The sequence below is a fragment of the Leuresthes tenuis genome, unplaced genomic scaffold (genome assembly GCF_036924035.1).
Source record: "Leuresthes tenuis unplaced genomic scaffold, fLeuTen1.0.hap1 SCAF_6, whole genome shotgun sequence".
Lineage (NCBI taxonomy): Eukaryota > Metazoa > Chordata > Actinopteri > Atheriniformes > Atherinopsidae > Leuresthes > Leuresthes tenuis.
Window position 1 is genome coordinate 19937289 of NW_027325360.1, and position 24191 is coordinate 19961479.

At 38.7% G+C, this 24191-nt stretch overlaps 2 protein-coding genes across 3 annotated transcripts in view; both read right to left on the bottom strand.

Moving 5' to 3' along the window:
* Positions 1 to 10931, bottom strand: part of LOC140310003 (uncharacterized) — a 36126-nt gene extending 25195 nt beyond the window's left edge. The window contains exon 1 of the mRNA XM_072388102.1: positions 10599 to 10931. Coding sequence (XP_072244203.1) covers positions 10599 to 10690 — 92 coding nt within the window. The 5' untranslated portion in view covers positions 10691 to 10931. The remainder of the gene's footprint in view (positions 1 to 10598) is intronic.
* A 6882-nt stretch (positions 10932 to 17813) lies between these two features.
* Positions 17814 to 24191, bottom strand: part of rhobtb4 (Rho related BTB domain containing 4) — a 40801-nt gene continuing 34423 nt past the window's right edge. For both annotated transcript variants that reach the window (XM_072388100.1, XM_072388099.1), the window contains 3 exons: positions 23914 to 24002; positions 23570 to 23675; positions 17814 to 23172 (listed from right to left, as the gene is read on the bottom strand). In XM_072388100.1, coding sequence (XP_072244201.1) covers positions 22994 to 23172; positions 23570 to 23675; positions 23914 to 24002 — 374 coding nt within the window. In that variant the 3' untranslated portion in view covers positions 17814 to 22993. The remainder of the gene's footprint in view (positions 23173 to 23569; positions 23676 to 23913; positions 24003 to 24191) is intronic.

Consider the following 24191-nt stretch of genomic DNA (forward strand, 5'->3'; position numbering starts at 1 on the left):
ATAATACAGTAAAAGACAGACTGCCAAATTCCTACTCAGCATGTGGTGTTTAGTCAACTCCATGTGTATGACTGTGCTAGAAGTAAGACTGGTCCTGACAAGCCTTGTGTAAACCTCTGGCAAAGGTTTAGGTTATTATGTGATGGAACTGTCTCACTCACAAAGCTTGAACCAATAACTTAATCATGCCCAAGTACAAATCAGCACCTTTTAAGCTAAACAAACAGATATCCAGTAGAGTTTTGAAAAAAACATGAGTTGGATTTCATTCAACAGCACAACATAAGCAACAAAGAACCTTTAGAGACCCCTCTCTATGCCCATATCATATGTCTCTCAAAATGTTGAATAAAGGCCACTAAAAATCATCAAAAAAGGAGAAGATGAAATACACTTATCCTATCTAAAACCAAGTTATTGATATTATGTATGTCAATTGTTATTTCAATATCACGGCACATACAAGCTTTGATATATGAATTTTGTCATAAACTGCAATTATAAACAGTAGAAAATTAGACTTCAAAATACAGAAATGGAAAACGGATTCAGCCAAAGGCCTCAGGGTTTTTCTGGCTTAAGATTTCATCTTTGCAGATGATGTGCTCCTGTTGGCTTCACTGAGTTCAGACCACCAGCAGTCACTGGGGAAATTAGCAGTTGCATGTGAAGCAGCCGGGATGAAATTGAGCACCTCCAAGTCTGAGGTCGTCATTCAGAAACAGTTGGATTGCTCACTCCAGGTTTAGAGTGAGTCACTGCGTCATATGGAGAAGAATTAGTATATCTGAGTCTTGTTCACCAGTGAGGGTAAAGGGGAGATTGACAGGCAGACTAGGGCTGCACCTGCTGCTTACATTGTACCGATGTGTCGTGGTGAAGAGAGGGCTGAGTTGAAAGCTGTCAATTTACAAGTCGATTTATGTTCCAACCCTTTACCCATGATCATGAGATGTGGGTAGTGACGGAAATAATGACATTGCTATTAGTAGTTTAAGGTGGTTTGGGCATCTGGACAGGACTTCCTCCAGTTGGGGAGGTGTTTCAGATATGTCCTACTGGGATAGGGCCTTGGGGCAGAGACTATACTACTTGCTGGAGAGACTTGGGGATGACTCAATGTCTCCGGTAGAGGAGGTGTTTGGGGAGAAGAAGGTTTGGGGATCTCTGCTTAGACTGTTGCCCCTATGACCCAGTCCTTGAGAAGTGCCAGAAAATGTAATGGAAAAACCTCTGCTTGCTTTGCATGCTTCAAATACTTTAGGAAGTACCATCAGTCTGATTTCAGGATACTCAAACATGTTGGCACATTTACAGATACAAGTCATAAAATGATTTGTTTTTCTTAAGTGTTGTGTCCTCTAAAATTTTGTCATCGATACATGGAAAAAACTGAAGAAAATCACATCGGCATGATAATTCAGTAAGCAACATGAAGTAACCTGTATTTTGCTACCATTAAATGTTTTTGTTGTTGTTGCTTTGCAGTGATGGTGGAGCAGTACTTAATACTGATGACAAGTCATGTTCAAGTCTACTTGTGCAACAACAGTTTGTGTGTTAACAATTTGACCCAAACGAGCATTTGCTCAGATACACCCATTGAGTAACACTAAGTGTTCAGTATAATGTTTGACAGGGTGGATTACAAATCAGACTTCCCTGGTGACTATTACAGAGCACTGACGCTATTTGGCCTGGACAGAACAGTAAACAGTAAAAGAAATAACAGAAGTTATGGAGAGCCGAATTATAAGACAGAGCAGAGAGTCTAGCCCAACTAAATGTAGGAAAAGCTTGGATATAAAAGGTAAACAACGACTGCACAAAATATCAGGCCATGAGGGAGTGAGGGGCATAGTGGATTGGATGGAATGCTGAAAGGAGGAAGGGAAGGAATAAAATCTCTGTTCTCAGCAGAACACAGAGCCAGAGAAGTTTAGAATATGACAAACTAAACAAATAAGTAATTAAATCACTGCCAAGGACCAGAGAGAGAAAACAGCCCTCCCTGTGCTGAGGCAGATGGAAAAGAGTGGGGGGTGGACAAAGTGGGCAACAAAGACAAAAAATAAGCTTCTGTGTACTAGATGTCAGTTCAAAGTGTCCTAAGACAAAAAACTTGTAAGAAGTACAGTGAAAACATTTCATTAAGACAAAGACTTGAGGACATGGATGAACAACAGTAAGGCCACATTATCGTGTGGTGAGGCATTGTGTCTCCAACAGCTAGTCTAGTGTTTCAGCCTCGAGATAATCCACATATAAAACATAATATCAGCCAGTCATTGTGTAAGCACAGCCACATACGTTCTGATTACTTACTGTATCTACCATTCATCTCTGTAAAATATAATCCTAACCATCATGAAAGGTAATTGTGTGTGAATATAGTATAGCCTCAAGTGTCTGTAAGTTTGAGTGCATTTTGTTTCAGGACACAACATGAGAACATTCTTTTTTTAGATATAACAGGAAATCATAGAAACCTTGACCAGTATAGAGTGTTGAAAGATATTTACAGAGAGTCATCTTTCTTTTCAAAACCAAATTGTGACTGTCCATTCAGTAGAAGCTTCCCACAAACAAAACGACTCCTACAATCCACCAGACACACATATACCTCTGCTGTATAACATTCATGGGAATTGTTGCACACAGGAAGCATGTACATGTATTTTTACTCCCAAAATAAAATCCAGCTCTAGCACTTTAATTAAATTATTGTAGGTTAAATTTGTTAATATGCATACTTATATTAACATTTGCTTATTTGTATTAAACTGGAGACTGGTATTAGAGAGTTCAGCATATTCAGAGGTTTTGATATTAACATATAAAACATCCTCAGTCCTGCTAAAAGTTCATACTTGTAATGAAAGGAAAACTGCACCTTTTAAGAAAACACTTTTTTAAACTGACGTTTAGATGGATATATGGAGTACACTGCCATGAGGGTGCAAGGCTAAAGAGTGATGGGGTACATGGAGGAGGACAGGATATGTTTAGGTTATAGAAAAGCTAGTCAAGAGTTCACACTGGAAGAAAATATGACAAGCACCAGGGGATATGTATAGGTATAAATGGTTGGGTTAAGAGAGAATCTATTAACAATGGCATCTCAATGGGACACAGTCAGAACATACTGGAGGTTTCCAAGGGGTAAAAGAAATATGTGGCTAGCAAGCATTTTGATGAAAACATGGGCGTAGTTGGCATCCCAATGTGGTAAATTGTTATGACTCTGGGGAGAACACAGAGAGCTGTAGGGGAGAAGATGGGAACAAAATTTCTTGCTGTGCACATGACATAGGATGGGAGAAGTATGGGAGGGAATGATGATAAATCCTCTGAAATCATGGTCCACTGGGATCAGTCTGGTATTTCCTGTTCATGTTGTCTCACACACACACATTCACACTCAGAGATAGTGTCACAGTTATTACGGGACAAGTAAAAACATTGGCATTTTATCTTAAACTATTTCCTTTAGGCAATCTATTAAACAAACTCAAGCACCACATGGCCACTTAATTTACTTTGATTCTCTGCAGTGTCTCTCTTTGTCCCTCCACCTGTCCTCTCATCTCTTTTCTCTCCATTCCATCACTCCTTTATGTTCTGTCTTTTGCGTATTCTGCTCTTTTGTCTAGACCAAGCTGCTTAACATGTCTTAAACTGACTGTAATTCTTCCTCTTTCCTCTCACAACTTGTGTTCTTACTCCTCTATTTTTCTTTTCCCCTCGTCCATTCATTTTTTTGTCCGTTCCCAGCCTTCCCCGTCCCTTTCCACTCATCTCCCTCAATTCATTCAGTCTCTTTCGGTAAACAACCTGGCTTTCCCACCAGAATTGTCAGGACAACAGACCCCCCCTAAACTGTCTACAAGTACCCACAGCTCAATCCCATCACCAGCCAGTGAGCAAATATGACAGGAGAAAGGCAATTGAGGTTCCCAGCCAAAGTCCTGCAATCAGCATTCTTGCAAGATGCCAGTCAACTGTAAGAATGTCATGGTTGTAACCTGGGAGCTGTTTGTAACCACGGTGAAGTAGAAGCAATTTTTTAGGGAAACTGAGAAAGCACAACACGTGATATTTTAAAGTGTTAGGTCAGTTATGGGAGCGAGAAAGGAATGTGTCTGTACTGAAATGACCTAGGGTGCATTTGCAGGTTGGTACGTGTGTCTGATGACTTCACAATTGTGCAATTAAAGCAAAATCCCATTGAAAATGTTAGTAACTATCAAGCCCTTTGTGGCTGTCAAATGCAGTTTGTGTTGTTTTTGGCACCGACCAAGACAGAATGTTTCAGCATGCACTGGGTTACTTGCACAACCTTCATTTAGGCTCTTTATTGTCAAGGCCCGAATGCTCATACCCTTGAAATCCAAATAAAATACTGTTAAAATATTTTCTTTGTTTTATCTAGAGTCTGTGTGTTATGAGCTGTTGTTGCCTCATTATACCCTAATAAAGTCTCTCCAGCATCACGGCACCGCAAAGCTGAGCACTGAAACAGCAGTTTGTGTACGCCCAATTCCAAAAAGTGGGAACAATATGTAAAATGCATTGCTTTGTAAATCACATAAAGCAATATTCCATTCACTATAGAACACTTAAAACTATCAAATGACAAAAAGTGATACATTTTATTCGTTCATAAAAAACATAAAATTTAAAAATATATATATATATATATATATATATATATATATATATATATATATTACCTCATTCTGAAAGTGAAAGCAGAAAAACTTTTGGGAAAGGAATGTTGTCCCATTCTTATCTGATAAAAGAATCTGGCTGCTCAACAATTCTGGGTCTTCTTTGTTGTATTTTTCTTTTCATGATGCACAAAATTTTTTCAATTGGTGGAAGGTCTCGCCTGCAGCAAGGCCAGTGCAGTATCCGGTCTCTTCCACTTCTACTGTGAAGCCATGTCGTTATAATAGATGCACTATGAGATTTAGCATTGTCTTAGTGAAATATGCAAAAGACTGAAAACGACATGACATGACGGATGGGAGCATATGTTGCTTTAAAACCTGTTTATAGCTTTCAGCATTAATGGTGCCTTTCCAGAGTGAAATGTGTAGACACAGTGTTTTACAGATCGCTGAATCTCTAACTTTCTTTACTTCTGAGAGACTCTGCCCCTGAAGGTGCTCGTTTTATACCCAAATGCCTAATTCGCTGTAACAGGTCCCTGCAGCTGTTTCTTTTAAAGGGGAACTCCGGTATTTCTAAACCTAAACCTTATTGCTGCAGCAGTGCGCGTCGATGACGTCATCCCAGTAGACGAGTGTGTAGAAAGCCCTCTATAAGCCCCCCGATAGCCGCCAATAACAACAACAAAACAGCTATGAGCTGACCGTGCAATAGTACGCGTTCATTCATTCATTCGTCTTAAAGTATTGGTGAAATAAAGACAGATAATGCCTTATTTAGAGGCTGCATCGTCTATGCCCCCATTCACTCCGTTATATGGATCTCGAGAATTCTAAATATCTTCCGAAGGACGCCGACTTTCACCAAACTGTTCTCGGTGAGTAGATGAACTTGTTTCATGTCAGAAATAATGTCTAGGTTTAAAAATACCAGAGTCCCCTTTAAGTACCACTCACTTCTCAAGCCTTGTTTGCCCAAGTCTCAACTTTTTTGTCAATGTGTTGCTGCCATAAAATTCAAGATTGACAATTATTTTCATAAAAAGTTAAACATCTCGATTTTGACATTTGATATGTTACTATAAAGAAATGATACATGAGATTTGGAAATCGTTGATTTCTGTTGTAAATACACATTGGAAATGGGGTTGTATTTTCCAGAGCATGTAAAAAATGTTGCGTTCCAGCAGAATGTCTCAGTCTTCATCTTAAACTGCATTGGGAAACAATACACTATTTGTTATGTCTACCATTGTAGGCATAAAAAGGACAGATTTCCAGTGGAAACAATGTGCAAAGGCCATCTGCGTCGTAATCAGCTGAGGCACTTCAATAAACAAAAGGAGGATTTGATAGAAAGGTCAAGTGTAAGGAAGACTGGCATGACCATACAAAACTCTTACCACCTAAAAACAGAGCTCTTGGACCTGCTGGTTTGTTAGGGAAACAACTCTTTATCTTGTTTCCAAGTGACATTTGACACCAAAGCAACTACACAGGAGTTCCTTGAAGTCATGAATACTTAATTGCCAACCTTTTGCCCAACCTCTATTGGGTCATCACAATTTCTGATCTTTCACTCAGCAGTTGGAACACTAAGGAGTCTATATATAGAGAGACAAGCAAACACAACTCATATTCACGAAAATCTTCCACAGTCAAGTCTCTTCATGCCTATAACCAGCATTTACCCTGCAACATCATCATGGACACTTAAATGAATCTAAACAATATTTAAGAGGGTAGCAAGCAGTTGTTATGTGAATTGAAAAGATCATTCTTTTAGTTCATCTAAACAGAGCTACATAGTATAACAGCCATCATAGCTATCATTATCATAATTTTCTAGCATGCCACCCACAGACTTTATCACGCAGGCATCAGCGCAAAGCCGAGGGCTCTGTAGAAGTCACAACCTACACAGTGCATCTCTTAACCTCTCAAACACGACATTTATGCCCCAATAGGGACATTTGTTTGCTTAATATTCACCCTGCTGTCACAACAGAAGCATTTGAATATTACATGTACTTCTTTGATCAGACCAAATTACTGCTTGAGCATCAGGCAATAAACCCTCTGGCTGACAAAGAAATTAAACCTAAACTGGTGTTACAAGTGTTTCACAGGAAAACTAAGTAAGAAGATTTTTTTGGATTTCAGTGGTGATCAAAGTCAAACAAAGCTACTGCACAGGAAGCAGAGATAAAGAGAGAGACAGTCAGAAAAAAGACTGGGCATTGGTTCAATGTTCATGCCCTTTGACTTCCCATTTTTTTCAATCAAATGTGTTCTGTTAGCTTGATAACAACATTTTGTGCAATCTTTGAAGCCTTATCCTAACCAGCAGGACAACACCTACTCTACTTTGCCTACAGTGGGATTTTCTTTGAGTTCATCAGTGGGACTTATTTATACAAAGAAAGCTATGAACACCTTAATCAACATGAAACGTGATTACGCAACGGCCTTTTCTGAATCTTTAAAACAAGTTTGATTTTTGAATAAATAAGGAACTGAGCATTGAGCAAAAAGTAGAGCCTATGCAAGTAAGTTCCAACAATAACGTGATAATACTGTTACTATAATATTATACAAGAGCAGAATCACTAAAGCATGTGTAACATCACACTTACACACACAAGGCCCCACATTTTATGTCCACACCCAGTTATATTCTACCTGGCAAGTAACTTTAGAGTCAGGGACTCTTTAGGTATCAGTTAATCATGCATGAACCTGTGGAAATTCTGGCAAGTAGGAGCAACACATACACCCCGGGCTTGTGCTGAAACATAAGGCCCTCCACTTATCATCAACTGGAGAGTTCCTGCAGGATATCAAAGAGCTGGAGAACATGGATAGTGTATTACATCTTAAATGATAAATGGGTTGACTGATATGTTGTATTACAATATAAATTCAATATTTTCAGAAACTGCCTCTCTTGCGCACACTTACATATATACATGTAATAATTACTAAAATAATTACTGTATACTACAATTCAATTCAATTCAGTTTTATTTATATAGCAGCCAATCACAACATATGTCCCTTTTAAGGCACTTCAAAGACACAGACCAACTCAAGCCAATAATACAATTAATTTTAATACAATCATAATCCAATGAAATCACATTAATTAATATCAAAATTAATCCTCTTCATACAATGTCCATTCAAAAGGTTAGGGTTAAAAGGTGTCAAGCTGAAGAAACAGATTGCACTGAAACTTCTCTGTGATTCAGTCCTCTGTCCTGTGCATGCACAGGGTGAAAAAAACTTCCCAGCAGAACCAGACTCAGGTAAGGTGGCCATGTGCTTCGAACGGGCTTTGAGATGGCAAGAAAAAGGGAACAACAAACACTGAAACAACAGGCAAGGAATACCTGCTTATGCCACATCAATACCATACATAATCTTAATAAAATCAAATATATTACCTTGTTTTTGTGTTTGAATACTCACTTTGTTACAATTAAATCATATATTTACATTATGTGTCACAGCCTGTCTGCAATAATATCCAACAGAGAACACTTCCCACAAACTTGGCACTCAGTACAAAAGTGGCCTTTAAGAAAGAGGTCTTTGAAGAAGTTCCAATCAACTCTGTCAGAGCCCACAGATTATTACATAAAGTCCACACCCATCCGGATGAATTGCTCCACAACTCAATAGAAATCTCTATCTGATGTGCTTTGCAAGGCTGAAACAATACTGCAACACACTTGTATACCCTCATATGTTTGGCTAAGCTGGCGCTGCAGTCTTTTTGATATTAGGCAGAAAGACACCCCTGGTTATCTGTGCTTCTTTGTTTTTGTTGCCTCAGAAGTGTCAGACATTCAACTTGTGCTCTTTGTTTGGTACAAAACGCAAACTAAAAGGAAAATGGTGTGGATTGATTTTTTTTTCTTTTTTTTACTGTGTATCTTTTTTTTCTGTCACTTCAAACACATAACACATACACACAGTGCCCATTTTCAGCCAAAAAGTAATACACTTCATAGGATTCAGTGGTCTGGGAGACTGAACAGAGACCTCCAAAGCTGTACACCGAGGGGAGAGGTCTGAATGAAGGATGCATTGAAATTGCTCCTCTTTTCTTCAGAGTCTCACCCACAAAAGCTCTGTTTCCCATTCAGAAGACAAGGTCATTAGATAATGCACACAAGACCCTCAAGGCCACATAGTGGGGGTGGGATCATTCAAGAAAACAGGACTCCCATCCTGCTCCATACAAACTTCTCAGTGCCTTCAACTCTTTACAATTGTCTCTGCAGGATACATATGCACAGGGAGAAACAAATATATTTGCATGAACACACATGAAATCCGGCCAAAACACATACACACGCATGCAGTGAGTCGGGCTCCTGTCTCAGTAGTGTGATATCAGTGTCTCCCCCTCCCAGCTCTTGATTCCATCATGGCAGAGCGATTTAAGTTCACTTATTGAAAGCTGAGGGAGGTCCCTCTCAGTTTCTTTTGTTTATCTCCAAATTTTGGCTAAACACAAGCAAATATGCATGTGTTAGATTTAGGGACACAAAAACGAAGCGATCAGTGATGTATCAGTTTGTAACTGTCGCTATGGGAAAAAAAATCACCATAGTGATTCTGAACATGAACACTCTCCACACCTACGAGAGAAAGGAAACTGAGCATGTTCGGCCCACATGGGGAATTTCTTTCCATGGCATTCATGAAGATGTCAGAATTCAGCTTCTCAAGGGGGGATAATACTCACTGCTCTGAAACTCATTTCCTGGCTGGTAATGTTAAGTGGCAAACAGAGATGAAACAGAGATGGATTAAATCAGTTCTATTTGAGCACGTGTGTGCCCTTGAGCCTTGGACAACATTTTTCTTAACTGCAAACTGAGTGGATATATGGCAAGACAGGGGTCATGGTACATAATATTTTTACTGTACTTGCTAAGTATAGCCACTGATGACATATTTGTATCTGCAGAAGATTATGCCACACAGACTACAAGCACAGAGTATAAGAGAGGAAGAAAATATGAGAAGATTAGAGAGGTAAACTGTTACTGTTTGGAAAAGATGGATATATCGCCTTAGTGACAGACAAGCCAAACCCTATGACAAAAGAACAGAATGAACCAAGTGTCAGGTGCTCAGGTTACAGCATGAGCTATGGTTCCACATACCAATTTTTATAGTAAGTATGGAAGTCATTTTCATGTAGTTTCCATGTCTGAGAATGTTCTGGTGATTACTGAAAAGTAAAATTAGTTCTCATGTTTAAACGTTTGAACTGTATTTTGAATGCTGCCTTGCACCCTAAACAGATTTTTCGCAAAGCAACTTCTACATCTTAATTCTACCTGTAGTTATTGTCATTGATTGGTCCTTATGGGTAGCACTTGTGCATGCAATCTGTCAATTTAACGACAAGTGAACTGAAACAACTGAAAGACAATTCCTGTCAGTAATCAGCAGCGCTACAGAAACACGATGCCATGCTCACAACTCCTTGGGGAGAATAACCAAGTCACGGAGCGCAAGACACGGGTGAGGTCACCAAGCCGCCGGCCAGGTGCTGCGCTCCCAGCCACACTAGCAGCCTGGGGTGCGTCATGGACTGCAGTTGAAAGTCAGAGCCACTAAACCTACCTACATACACTTGTAAATATAGTCTAGGTTGCGTGCTGTCCCTGTGCTGGCAACCTCTACTTCACTGTCTGGATTAATTTAAATCAAGCCTTCAATTACGCAACGAGCACTCTGGTTGTACATGAACAGCTTGGACTGAGATAAGATTCGACAAAGTTGCTTGCAGTCATAGCTGTCTCATTTTCACAAAGCACCGTTATAACGTTTCTTTTTTATTATACAAACCAGATTGTGCTAATGCAGTTAGATTTAAGATTGTTGAACAAGACTTTGCGTTACCAGTTTGTGGAGGACCGAGGGTTGATGATGTCCTCTTTGGCCGTGAGCAGCGACAGACTATAGGTATCAAGGTTGACCGTTTGTCTGCTCATGATGGCAAAAGTTTCCAGACCACTCCCGTAGCTTCTGTGTTCACGGGTCCCGATAGTTTTCGGGGTCGGATTATCAGATAGAAAATGGCCACAGCGCAGTACTGAGGGTTGGCCAAGAAACCTGCACAAAAAGTATTCAGGTTCATGCAATGTAGTTCTAAACTGGAGCTATCTGTGCAGGCGCTGCGCATTCACAGCGTAGAGGAGACTGTGACTGCGCGCTGGTCTTTGTGCAACTGGGTAGAATTAAGTTTTCACCGAAAAGCCCCACCTCCCGTTGAGAGAGTGGAAAGCATAATGACTTCACTAGCAGGGTTAGTTGAAAGAAAGGTGTCTCAACGACTCGACAACACTTGCAGATCATAAATAAGAAGATGTTATCCTAAAGGATAATGACTTTAGATCCATTGTTTTTTTTGTGTGTGTATAGGGTAAACATGACAAAGTGAATGAATCAATCAGACACTAGCAAAAAATTACAGGCATTTAAAAAAAATTAATAGATTGTTTTTACTTTATTGTAATATAATTGATAGGAATATAAATTGTCGGTGTCATTTAGAGAGGCTGCAAGCAGTTTAGCCGATTCAGATCTGCCAGTTTCCCTCACTTTGTCTTTGTCTTTGAATTGGTCCATGGCAGACTCCAGGGAAGCCAGTAACTGTGCACGCCATCTCTCAACAAGCTTAAGAAGAACCAATTTCATGGGAACTGAGTCTGAGGCACTTTAACATAAAAAAAAAAGCAAGGGCCACTTTTTCAGATTAAGATTGTATGGAGTTATTTTTCTTGTTCATACAAATCATGCATTCATATATTCTCTACACAGACATGATGCAGACACCAAATTTGTGCACCCTATCTACCTCTGGATATGCAAAGTTCAGCAGTACACTTCTTTAAGTAAGGCAGTAAGAATCCACTGGTTTTTGCCAGTGGGTCACTAGCACGAGGGTTTAAGATCTTGGATTATGTGAATGCTCCTAAGCTCTTTAATTTACTTACCTGATATTCTTAGATAATCCAGGACAGATGCTGAGGATAAAAGTCAAAGATTTTTTTTTCTACGTTCTGAAGTGTGAGGCTAATTGTGGATTAGCCCATATCAAATATGACTTTCCTTAACATTTCAAGAATGTTATTCTTTGCTAAACAGTTCATAATGGTTGAATAATCCTCTGATGAATTTACTGTAGGACTGATACAGTCACCCAATGCTCTCACTCATGCAAGGACACACTTCCTTTTAGGGAAAAGAATCTCAATTATCTTTTCCTCTTTGTATGCTTCTTCTCTGGGTACATTTTTCTGTGTCAGGGTTGCAACTTTTTTTTGGTTTTGTATTTTTTGTTTGTATCTTTGTTTTTAATACTTCACATGGATGGGGGAATTCATTATAACAGTAAACAGCAAATATGAATCATTAAAATAATGATAATACAATGTTGTTGTTTTTTCAGTATTATCCTAATTTAAATGTACTAACTGGTGAAACATTTTTACCTGACAAGAAAAGTTATGAGACAAATGCTCAAGCATGCAGTACACTCATACTGTCCTGTTTTGGCTGGAGTTTGCATGCCAAAGGGACAAGGAGCTTGACATCCCCATACCACTATTATTCTTACAACTTCCTGCTATTAGAGGCACTCTTGCCTTTCTTAACTGTGGAAGTGAACTGCAGTGCTGTTATGCTCCACTTCAGAGGACTTTGGCATTTCCTCTGCTGGGGTGCGGCGGCAGCTGTTGTTGGAGATGGGGTCTAAATGTGGGAGTTTTGTATGTCCAGTGGGGAGTTGGAAGTGTGTTTGTGTGTGTGAGTCTGTGTGGGTTAATGGGGATTTTCTCTCCATTTACTGAATCTGGTTTTCCAATTGTGAGACACTTTTTGTTCAGCTTCCTCCCTTCCTGGCATAGCCTAAACGAATAGTTTAAGTGTGGATGACAGGGTGCTGAGTGGCCCAGTTGCACATAACATCCTCTGAGGCTCCCTTGTTTACCCTGAAATTCAGTCCACTCATGGATCCACTTTGAAAATTCAGTGACTGTTAACTCGTCATACTTACGTATGTTTGTTATTTGTGGCATTATTTAATACAAAACACCTAATCTCCTTCTGAACTGACAAAATAAGCATCTAAACACCAAACAAGCCACTTCTTTGTTGGCTTGGATATATACAAATTTTCCATTGGGGGTTATGAAGGATTTCATGGCAGGTTTATGTGTACTAAGACTTAATGGGAAGTGTTAAAAGATCAGAGATGTTTTTTGAGTGTATGGGTCATACCTTGAACTGTGGCCTCCTGCTTCACTGTCCCTCATTGAGAATTAGTTTTAACATTTCTTTCCAAATATATTTAGTGTCTGCCTGCTTTCACATGTGTAAGGGCATGATGTCATATTGATGAGCATATGAACAGATGAAATGGTTCTGTTTCTTCAAGATGTCATAAATGACATTCGATAAGCTAAACATTTTTGCAAAGATATTATTGCAGTATGTTTCTATTGATAACAGCTGCTTTTCACACAAATTAGATATGTGATATGCATGGTCCTATTTTTGTACCATGAAAAGACAAAAGATGATATCTCATATAATTAGTTTCATTCATATTTAACCAAAAGTAGATTCTGGGTGCACAGTTACATTTGGACATATTCCCTGTACATGAACCAGAGTCGATACTTCCCATGAAATTTAGCGATCATAAATGTGAATGCACATCATGTTTGATTGTTGATTATAAGATTATAGATATATTGTATTTGAATAATCATTTATCTATGTTCCTCTGGATGGAGGACTTTGAATTGAAAGTTTTTACATGCAAATTTTATTCCTGTCAGTGATTTCCAGCATGTATGAGTTTATATCATCAGTACTTGGCTATATGCAGTAAGTAACAAGCCATATTACCTGTAAATATCCCATTATGAAACTGTTATATTACTTTTTTTCCATAGTCATTGCTTCAGAATATGTCCAAAATGCTTTGATCTGTTTCACCTCTTCTTGCCACGGTAATGTTCAGCTCACATATGTGGATTTATACGGAGGTGTAAACAGATAATGAAGTGGACTGAGAGAAAGACTCACTAGTGGTGCTGATGAGCGGAAGAAAGAGGAAGTAACACCAGTCACAAGTAAATGCCAGCAGTGTACACACATTTGTCTTACAGCGAAGCCCACAAATCCATCAGCAGCTGGGGCCAAATAACACAAAGATGTTCCCTTGAAAGACAATTGGGGTCAGTTTAGGTGCCAGACAGGCGTGTTAGGGAAGGAAACTTCAAAGCTGGAAACAAAAGACTCTGGTTAAAGAGAAAAAGAAAAGACTGCAAAGTAAAACATGTCTTTTGCCCGTGTATCTGTCTTAGTGTTAGAGAGAGACAGAGAGAAGGAGACATCTGCACATGGTCTCTGAATCTGGGTGTCTTCTCATCGGGCTTCCAGGTGAGGTCACTGCTCAGCTATGCAGCTTCCCAACAACCTTGAGATATCTCTCCCTCGGGCCTCGGTGTGTACATAAGTGTATGCATGTGAGTCTCTCTGTACAGTTTGAAATCATATTCTCCTCTGTACACACATAAAACATGATTTTCAAATGAACTCTTCCTTTTGACTTTATAAACACAAACTTTTGACTTCCTTCTTGTTTTAGGATTGCTTTCTTTCTGTAAAACATGACAAGGTCAAACAAATCCTAAAATTTCCTCTAATCTTCCGTAAAATAAAAAAGAGACCCTGGGTCTACTTTGTAAAACAAATAGTCTTCAAATTAGGGCATGCCATCAGAACAAACTTTGCTGTGTGAGGCCTCGATTTAGAGATGTGTGCGGGGTTTGAGGGCTGTTTTGTTTATGGAGCAGCCCTCAGGGAGGTCCACAGCAACACAGCGTAAATTATATGCACATTAAGGAAGGCTGAAAACACATATGTGCTGTCACTCAATCAGGTGACCTCTTTTGTACATTTCATTATTTTTCTAATGACTTTTTAATGGAATATCAATATGACGTGGCCATTTGTGTGTGACGGCTTACCCTTGAAATCTTTGCTCTGACTCTTGGTGCTTTTTGGTGGCAAACATGACCTATGAACGATTCTGTTCCAGGTATAATCAAGTTATACTCATCATTCTCTGGTATTTCTAGCTTCCTCTGACTCCTCATTCATTCCTTCAGAGCCAATTCATCTGTCTATTGCCTGTAACCCTCCAATTCAATCAAAGTGCTGTCGACTGTACAGCAGTGTTTTTTACTCTCAATTCAACACATCTCATCTGCTCCCATGAGAATCCTAAGAAATGAGAGCCAGATGTGGTGATGTCAGCTTTTGTCTGTGACTCTAAAACTGTGTTCCATGAGGCTGTGGTGTGAGAGCAGGGGCAAGGTTTGTGGGAAATCTGAGCTCAGCCTACGGCTCAAACTTGAAATGCAGCATGCATACAGGTCTGTAATCAGTGTTCAAACTGATGGTGGTGACCATGAGGTCTTTTCTTACAAAAAGCTGGCAAATCCTCCATTTACAAGCAAATAAAAGGGAAACTGGTGAACAGTACGTCAGTGTCTGGTAAAAGATTGTCGGTTGGCCACTTGACAAGCATGTTTTCCTGGAAGAGTTAGAGGAGTGTGACTGTAACACATACACACCAAGATGGCATATGGACTCAAATATTCCATTCCATGCAACCGCCACCTTCCCTTGTTATTCCTCTAATGTTACAGATCATCAGCCACATCACTAAACATCTCCATGACAACCTCTGCCCCCATATTTCTGTGGGTTTCTTTGATCATTTACCAGATTTTATTAAACATCTCAGTTCACAGCTTGTTGATCCTGATGATGCTTGTGTGCAGGGATCCACTTGGGAAGAGTCACTGACCCAGTCTCTCTATCCTTCAAAAACTTTATGGAAAAGTAAGAAAATGTGTAAAGGCAGTATATGTATGTGATATGTGACGATTCCACAGCCTGATTCTTTTCTCTCTTTTTTTTTTTAACTCAACAAACAAAGGTAATTTTCAGTGCCGAACCGGACATAGTCCAGCCACGTCCCACCAGCAGGCTTGCATTTATGGTTTTCATCCCAAAAGTAGAAAAATAAATTTGTTTGTTTGTGTGTGTGTACAATACAGAGAAAGACGTGCCTCAGAAGACTTTACTCATGCAACTGCTTTATTACTTTCAAGTAATTCTAGAAAATAGGTCCACATTTATTTCATTCAAAGATAGAGCGGTTCTCATTTTAACACACATTGAGGTTGCACAGTTGTTTCTTTCCCACTAGGTGGCAGAATCTCATCAAACTCAGTGTATGAGTTTGCGTGCAGTCCTCAGAGCTGAAGTGCTGAGAAAGACAATAGAAGAAAGAAGAAATGTTGAACCAAGGGACTATTGATGACTTTTTTTCTTTAAGAATATGATATATTGACCTTTCTAAGCCAAGACTTTCTACAGTGTGCCATAGTGTTTATTGATATCTGCAGCAGATCAACAAATTATGAGACAACAGGACCATTGGCAGTGACATGAATAGAGCTCCACATTCATCCCACAGAGGAGCAAGACATTGAGACACAAAACAAATGGATACAATCTGTTCTTATTTTGCCAGATTTTGTTTCTTTAAGGTTTGTTGGCACAAACGGCCTTTATTGTGACAGTGGAGAAAAGACAAAAAAATGGGATGCATGGGTTGACATGACCAGATGTTTCTGGACCATTTGCACTTTATGTCTTTTTCTTTTTTTTTAAGAAAAAATCTTATGGTGATCTTTGTGATTGTTTTGTTTAACACGCTCTATCACATGTAGTTGTTTTCGTCCTCTTTTTTCAGAAAGTTTTCTTTAAATTATCATTCATGGCCATTAGAATCTGAACTGAATGTAGGGAGAATTTGGTCCTTACTTTTTCTGTAGTTGATTCTGACACATACACTTCACAGCAGGGGATATTAAACTGGAGATGCCCTCTCACAAGTAAAAAAAAAATTGCGGAAGGAGTGAGAACAGAGGATGCTGGACCTGATGCAAAAACTATGTTGGAAAAAAAAAGCTGTGTTTTATTTGCAGCACATTAAAAATAGAAGATAACACACCTTAATGACTGTTTGCTGTATTGATATCAATATCACATGTATTTGAATATATAAACAATATCTTCAAATAAGTGAAAAGAAACACAAATAAGTGGTAAAAGAAGCGGGGACTTTCAGCAGCATGCATACTTGCTAACAGTAAATGCTCAGGAGGATTAACTGCTACATTCACACCTCGTCTCACTCAGTGAGATTCCAAAGATATGACAAGCAGACAATCTGGAAAATCTCTCCAGATTGTCCAGAGTGAATATTGTAGATGTTTGCATTCTCACTTATTGTCCCCTAGCAGCATCTCTGGAAAGGCTGCAGTGCACGTGGGAGAACTATTCTTTGTTGACTCGCTTTTTAATAGTTTGCATGTAATAGTACATTTTGGTACTTTTTGCTCATCTTTGTGGCCATCTTTTTTTTTTATTTGCCTTTTGTGTTTGTCTCTATGTAATGTATCCACTGTGTTATATTTCCACAAACAGCCTTTGACTCCCCATGAGTCTATATAGTGCTCTTTTTGCATACAGAAGATTTTATAACTCAAGTAGTCTGCACATTTGAAATGTGAAAATGATTAGAATTTAAATTCTACAAGACTTGAGGTTTTCTCAACATGCTGTAATTGCTGTGAGCAGCTTTTACCACAAAAGGATTATATAAATATAGGACAACAGTGCAACAGCATCTTACCTGACCCTGTACACTGAGATTTTTTTTTTTTTATTGCCATTTGATGAATAAAGGCAGCAGACATCAGAGTACTTGTTTCGGAGAGAACACTACAAGATAATGCCTGTTCACTGATGATTGTCATAGTGTAATTCACTGTCAAACAAATAACATGCATTGCAGAGTGGATGTGGATGTTAAAGAGAGTCTTCCGTTACGGAAATCCTTTTCATTTTTAATTTGGTCTGTTTTTGTATTGCCCAGGGTTGTCCACTATTGAATTTGGAATGTTTTCCCATAAACCACTAGAAAACACACATGTGCAAAACAGCAAAAAACACTGACTCGAGTTCAAAAGATTAACAATTTTAATAAAATTCAAGTCAAACATCAAAATACTGAAATGGCAAAAAAAGAAAGAAAATCTTTTTTTCAACATTTCTTTTTTTTTTTTTTTTAGATTTTTGTATAAATCACAGTGGTTCAAAAAATATTACAAAATTTTAGTTTCAAAACATTTTTTGCAACAGCAGCAAAACATTCTGATTGTTTGTTTTAGTTTTTATTTGTGTTTTTTTTTTAAGCCCTTAATATAGTGAATGTGGTGTGCTCTTTCCTTTGACTTTTATCAATCGTAATGAACACAATCACATAAGCAGTAAATGTTAATAACACTCATATGAGTCAATGGAAACAAAAGTGCATAACAATACTATACAATATACACGATCCACTTAAAAATGACGGCAAAGACTGGGGGTTAATCACACCATGTCTGTCAATATCAACAACCTCTGTGCATACATTACCATGTATACTCTAACTTAGTTAACAGATACAGCGTGGTGAGCATTTAAATGTGAGAGGTTATTTTCAGCTGGGACTTAAATTTACAACACTGTGCTGTACTTTGGATAATTACTATCTTCATTAAAGCATAATACATATAGCCGTCACAGCTAATATCTGCCTTTAATTCAACAGTTGTTCACAGATGCTGTTCCCCAACGAAAGAGACACTTAGTCTATGTGGGATTGCAACATTGTTATTCGCAGATAAATAGTGGAAGCAATAGAATAAACTACAGAATATGACTCAGAGCGAAAATCTAAGTCAAGAAAGTGAGATATTTTATGCTGATCAAGAAAACAAGTCAATATAAAGACAAAATACAAAAAAAAAAAAAAAAACATTAGGCTACATAGTAGAAAGTGCAGGCACCTGAAAGAGTGCAGAAACATTATTCTAAAACTGCTGGTTTGCTGGGTTTCTTGGTCATTATCTATTGCGTAATTCTAGGATAGATAATAATACATACTGAATTTGTAAATCTCCATATTAAACACTGGAAGTTATCACCCTAATAACCAGAGAGAGCTTTATGACTATATTATTGAACCATTGGCCAATCCATTTAAGCTATAAGATACTGTATGTGAAAAAAAAAAAAAGCTACCAAATTTAATATGCTTGTGTATGTTTCTTGACTTAACTAACATTAATTTGAGCCAAGACAGCTACAGGTGCCGTGCCATCAGCACAAAAATGTTCACAAAAATGAAAGAGTGAGACTTCACTGAAGGCACAGGAGAGGAGACACTAAACTTAAAACAAGGTGTCCTCTCAGTCACTAAGCCTCACATTAAAATAAGGAGGTTAGTCCTGTGAAGAAGGAAGAACTGCAATATCTAAAATAACATGACAGTAAAAAGAGATATAGTGAAAAAAACCTATGTCCTACTTGATATTGTGAATTAACTTTGGCTTGTAGGGGTCAGGGTGGAGCAAATATTGAGGGCTGAATAAAATGAATAAATCTTAAAAGGTTTCTTCATCTCGCCCTCTGTTATATAAGAGGGTTTCTCAACCTTTTCAAGCAACTCCGTATCTACATCCCACGATTTTTACTTTGATAAGAGCTTAATTAGTTTTTCTCATTTCACATTTTCCCCCCAACAACCCCATCAAAATATTAAGTAATCTCAAATAAGGTCCAGCACTAGAGGCTACAAAACTCTGTGTATAATATAGCCTTTTTCTCACCTAAGTAACATATGCCGTGCTTCACGGTTATCCTGTCAACAGACCATTTAGGACATTCTTAAAATGCCTTTATCTGTTTTTTATTTTCATACCCCAAATCCGGTATCTTAAAAATCATAAGAATAAGCTTAATTCATTATATTAACAACAGTAATAGCATACAATGGGCAGCTGTGGCACTCCACACCAGCAATAAGTCTGCTGTATTAGTTACCAAACTTATCGGTAAATGTCCCAGCAAATTATTCTAAGATGTAAATTCTATGATGCTACCATAAATTGTACCGAGCTTTAGTAAAGCAGACTTATGCACGGAGCCACTCAAACAGACAAGAACCTCTGTGGGGTTCAGGGACAAAAAGACCTCAAAGAAGCCTGTTGAGTTCTGTTACTCAGCTCCTCAACTTATGGGAATTCGGAATAACTAAAGAGGAAATGTCATGCTATAATAATCTGGTTAAGGAACAGTCTTACATTGGGACTGATTCATGCTAACTACAGAAAGGTATAGTCACAGTAAATAAAGAAGAAAGTGCATTCCAACATAAATGTCACACTGACAAGTTAGGTCACCATGCAAATGAACCACATTTAAATAGTGGCTGCACCCTCCCAGCACACAGACCAGCCAGTGCTTATCTGAGAGCTTTCCTTTCTCAAAGTCTGGGACTCTTTAAAATCGTCCTACAGGAATAAACCAGACGTATTTAAACGCTACTTCTCAATCACCTGGTCAGCAGAGAAACCCTTGCATAATGCGAGTTCTAACCATAAGAAAACATCCCAGACAAAGTTTGTATGACCTACCTTGTAATACATTGTAATACACTGCTTATCAAATTCAAGTAGTGGGCCTAAAGACTTTAAACAGACCTTCCTTCAAGAAGGGTGATGGCTGAAAGTGCATTATGCAACACCATAATAGATTTTAGAATTATGCCATGATCATTGTTTACTGCATTCATCATGTTAGTGACTGCAGAACCATTTACAGGGTTGAAATTAGTTTTGTCCAACCATAAGGCACACGGACCCAATGGGTTATGCAGACAATAGATTTGTTGGGGGATTAAAGAGGCAATGAAAGTCTATCAAAAACCTTGGATGTCTTTCTTTTCTCCTCTTAAGGTCTCATTTCTAAGATCCCAAAGTGCAGCACCCGGATGATGACAGATCTCTATAAAATCATTCCGGAACACGAAGGATGCGGGTAATGCTTACTGAGGCTTGTTCACATTTACTCAAGTTTTAGTCTTTTTAGAGATGAATCAGCTCAATTCTCACTTGGGCCTTGTGAGATCTTATCGGATTTCTATTTTGGTAGGTGAAAATCACTTTACACACCTCTCTTGGAAAATGGCAGAACACACCACATGCCTCACTCACACAATCTATCTCCTACAGTTGTCAGGGTAAAGCTGAAGGGTGTAAACCCACAAATAGAACAACGTACTAATAGAAACTCATCACAACATCTTGTTAGTTTTTCTGTTGTTGTTGTTTTGTTTCACATTCAGTACAAAAGCCCAAAGAAAATAGCACCCTTTATAAAATCCAATTTGCTCAAAGTGTCAACTGTCTGTTGCTCTGTTGCTTGAAACACAAATCATGATTTGAAATGAAAGTAATATAATTTTCATGTTTAGACAGAATGCAAAACAAATATTTTTTTTAATAAAAAAAGAAGCATAAAAACTCAAATGCCTGTAACAATCTAAAGTCTATAAAATGAGCTATGACCTCTTACAGACTGTTACTAAATGGTGAAGGAGAAATTACGATTTAAAAACGCTCACTGGTCAAATATGAATATCATCATTAAATCTTTGCATGGTCTCTGCAGGTAAACACTAAACACTTAGTCAGATGCTTGAAGCCTCAACATAAAACCACGTGTGTCAGTGTGTGTTCATGTGGACACTGTGTTATAGTGTCTTAAGCACCACTTTCAATTCCAGCAACAGGAACGGAAGGCAATGTCTACAAGTGACACTTTTCTCCTGACACCGAAGACTGAAAATGCCACCCATTGCAAGAGGGAAGAAGAAGGCATTAAAATATGATATCTGAATGCCATTAGAGATTCTTATATCAGTTTGCAAGGCCTTCTTCTTCCAAAAGTCACTCCCCTCCTCCATTAGAAAAAAAAAAAATTTAAAAAGTGAGAAAGAGGAACCACAGCTTTGGTACTCAGATCAGGTGAAAAACATTTAGTAGTTCCAGTTTTAAATTAACCAATAACTCGGCAGATGCCATTTTTTGTTTTTCTAAATTTGTTAATTTTGAAAGGATTGGAGTTATGCTGATGGTCTCCCTAACTGAATCAAAGGTGAAGAAGCACAAGCATAAAGACACATGTTAGGTTAGTGCCAGGGCCCTGAGCAGTGCTGCCCCTAGTGGTGTAGGGGTGTAAAGGCAGACTGGCTTAGGTGCTTCAATGCAACCTCGTGGTCGTGGACGTTTAATACTGTATCCATTGTTCCTCCGTGGCAGAAGTATCAAGTAAGGCTAGCCCTCTTTACTCAAGTCACTGCTGTAGAGTGGCAATGTGAGGGTATCAAAAAGCAGTTTGATGAAACCAACTCTTCACAGAGAAGCTTGTGTTTTGCTTTTTGTAAGTGTGGTGTGCATAAAGAAGTGGTAGAAGTAGCTGGGCTGGACACAAATAGCCACATCAAGACCATACTGGAGGCTAGTTTCTGCAATCAAACCTTTTTGCAGGAGTATTTTAAGTTCCTAATTGTTTTAAGGTTACCCTTACAATTTCATATTTGCTGTTGTAAAGGCATTTATTTACTTGCTTGAAGTAGTGTTTACCAGTTACCCTGATTATTGTGTCCTAGATGGTGCATAAACATGCTAAAGAGGTCAAATAATATTGGAATAACCAAAACTCTGTGTCACTTCCTGGGAATCTAATGCTGGTTTTACAAGTGTGGATCAAGGGGATGGATCTGTGTGTGCAAGATAACAGTCTGTGTAAAAGTGAAGGCAGAGGTAAGCTCCCCCCAAAGGGAGAGGCAGTGGTCAGTGTGTAATAGTCATTAAGGTCAATGTGAAGGGTGGAGACTGAGAGAGAAAGAGAGCCCTTGCTCCCAGTCCAATCACTCAAAGGCTGGGAGGGGACGAAAGGTTGCACTGCATCACCACAGGCCTTTATAGATCAGGGTGTCTGGGAAGCACTCAAACTTGGAAGCATCACTCAATCGCAATCCCCCGCACACATACTGACACATCCATGCACATATCGTTCAGTTGAGTTAACGTTTGTCACACAATATACCAGAATGCACTCATGTGGTCACCCACAATTATGAAGAGGCACCTACATTCCCCCAAGCATGCAGACATTCAGGCATATTTGGGGTTATTTCTCCACTGAATAAGATTTCAGAACCATCCTCCTCCATACACGTTCAAGAGGGGGTTAGCTTTCCTAGGTGGGATGATCCAGGTCTGAATGAAGAAGTCAGTGGAGAAGACCATTCAGGATACGTGTGGAGAGGAAGACGGGTGCCTCCAGAAACACCAGCCCCGTTTGGTGTGCTGCTTGCGCAGGATCTCTTCCTCGCGTTCACGCTCCTTCTGAGAGCGCAGATAGCGATCTTCCTCCTTCAAGAACCACACAGGAGGCCAGCGCTGCTTCTCAAAGTGCCTCTGGTTTTCTACAGAGAGGACGACAAACGTATGCACAGAAAATGATAATAAACTGGGTGTCCACACCTTCGTGAATCATTAGGATGACCAATAATGTTAACATGTTTATATACTTGATGCAGGATAGGATATTTTTTTCTTACACAAAAAAAAAGCATGAGGTGCTGATGCTGCTTATGTTATCTTTTTCATTTATAACTGCACTACATAAATGCTTTTATAAAAACAGCTCTCCAATTCAAACCAAATGTTTGTCATTTTGCTGCAGTTTCTTTGTAAAGTGGTTAATCTAGAAGATTCACGTTTTTATTCAATCAATTTAAAAGTGGAGATTAACTAGGGGAAAAAGCAAAGAAAAGGGTATGAAGAAGCAGGGCCAAGACAGGCAACTTCTCTGCACAGTACCTGGAGACATGGCCTTCATATCTTTGGGAAACTTGCGGCAGATGCTGTTATAATTAGTGCAGATGTGATGGAGACACCAAGCTGAAAGTTGTTTGGCATTGTGGAACTATAAAAGGAAAAATTAGGAATTATTACTGTTCTAAAACATTTTTAAAAAGCTAACAAGATACAATCAGTGGTCAGACGACATGAGATATAAACTGATGAAAATAAATGTTTATGAAATTAATCAAAAGTGAATCATTATACAAAACAAATATCACCACTTCAGAAAACAAATATGTAATTCAAAATTAATACATCATAAATAATTTGTTATGTAAAGGACATAGAAAAAGACAGACCTGTGCAAGCTCAAGGTAAGCCAAGACTTGTCCATCAATGTCCACTCCTTTCACTGTCAACTTGAGAAGCTCATCTACGGCATGCTGCTCTGCAGATGCACAAAATTAACAAAATGATGTCAACATTTACTGTCTGATGCACCACTGACAAGGGCTTGTTATTCATTGTCTCTTAACCTGGATTAATGCTAACTGCTCCTAAAATCATTTGTGATGAAAGTTCTTGGAGTGTGAAGATAAGACATTATCAAAACAATTGCCCGGCCACATATAATTGG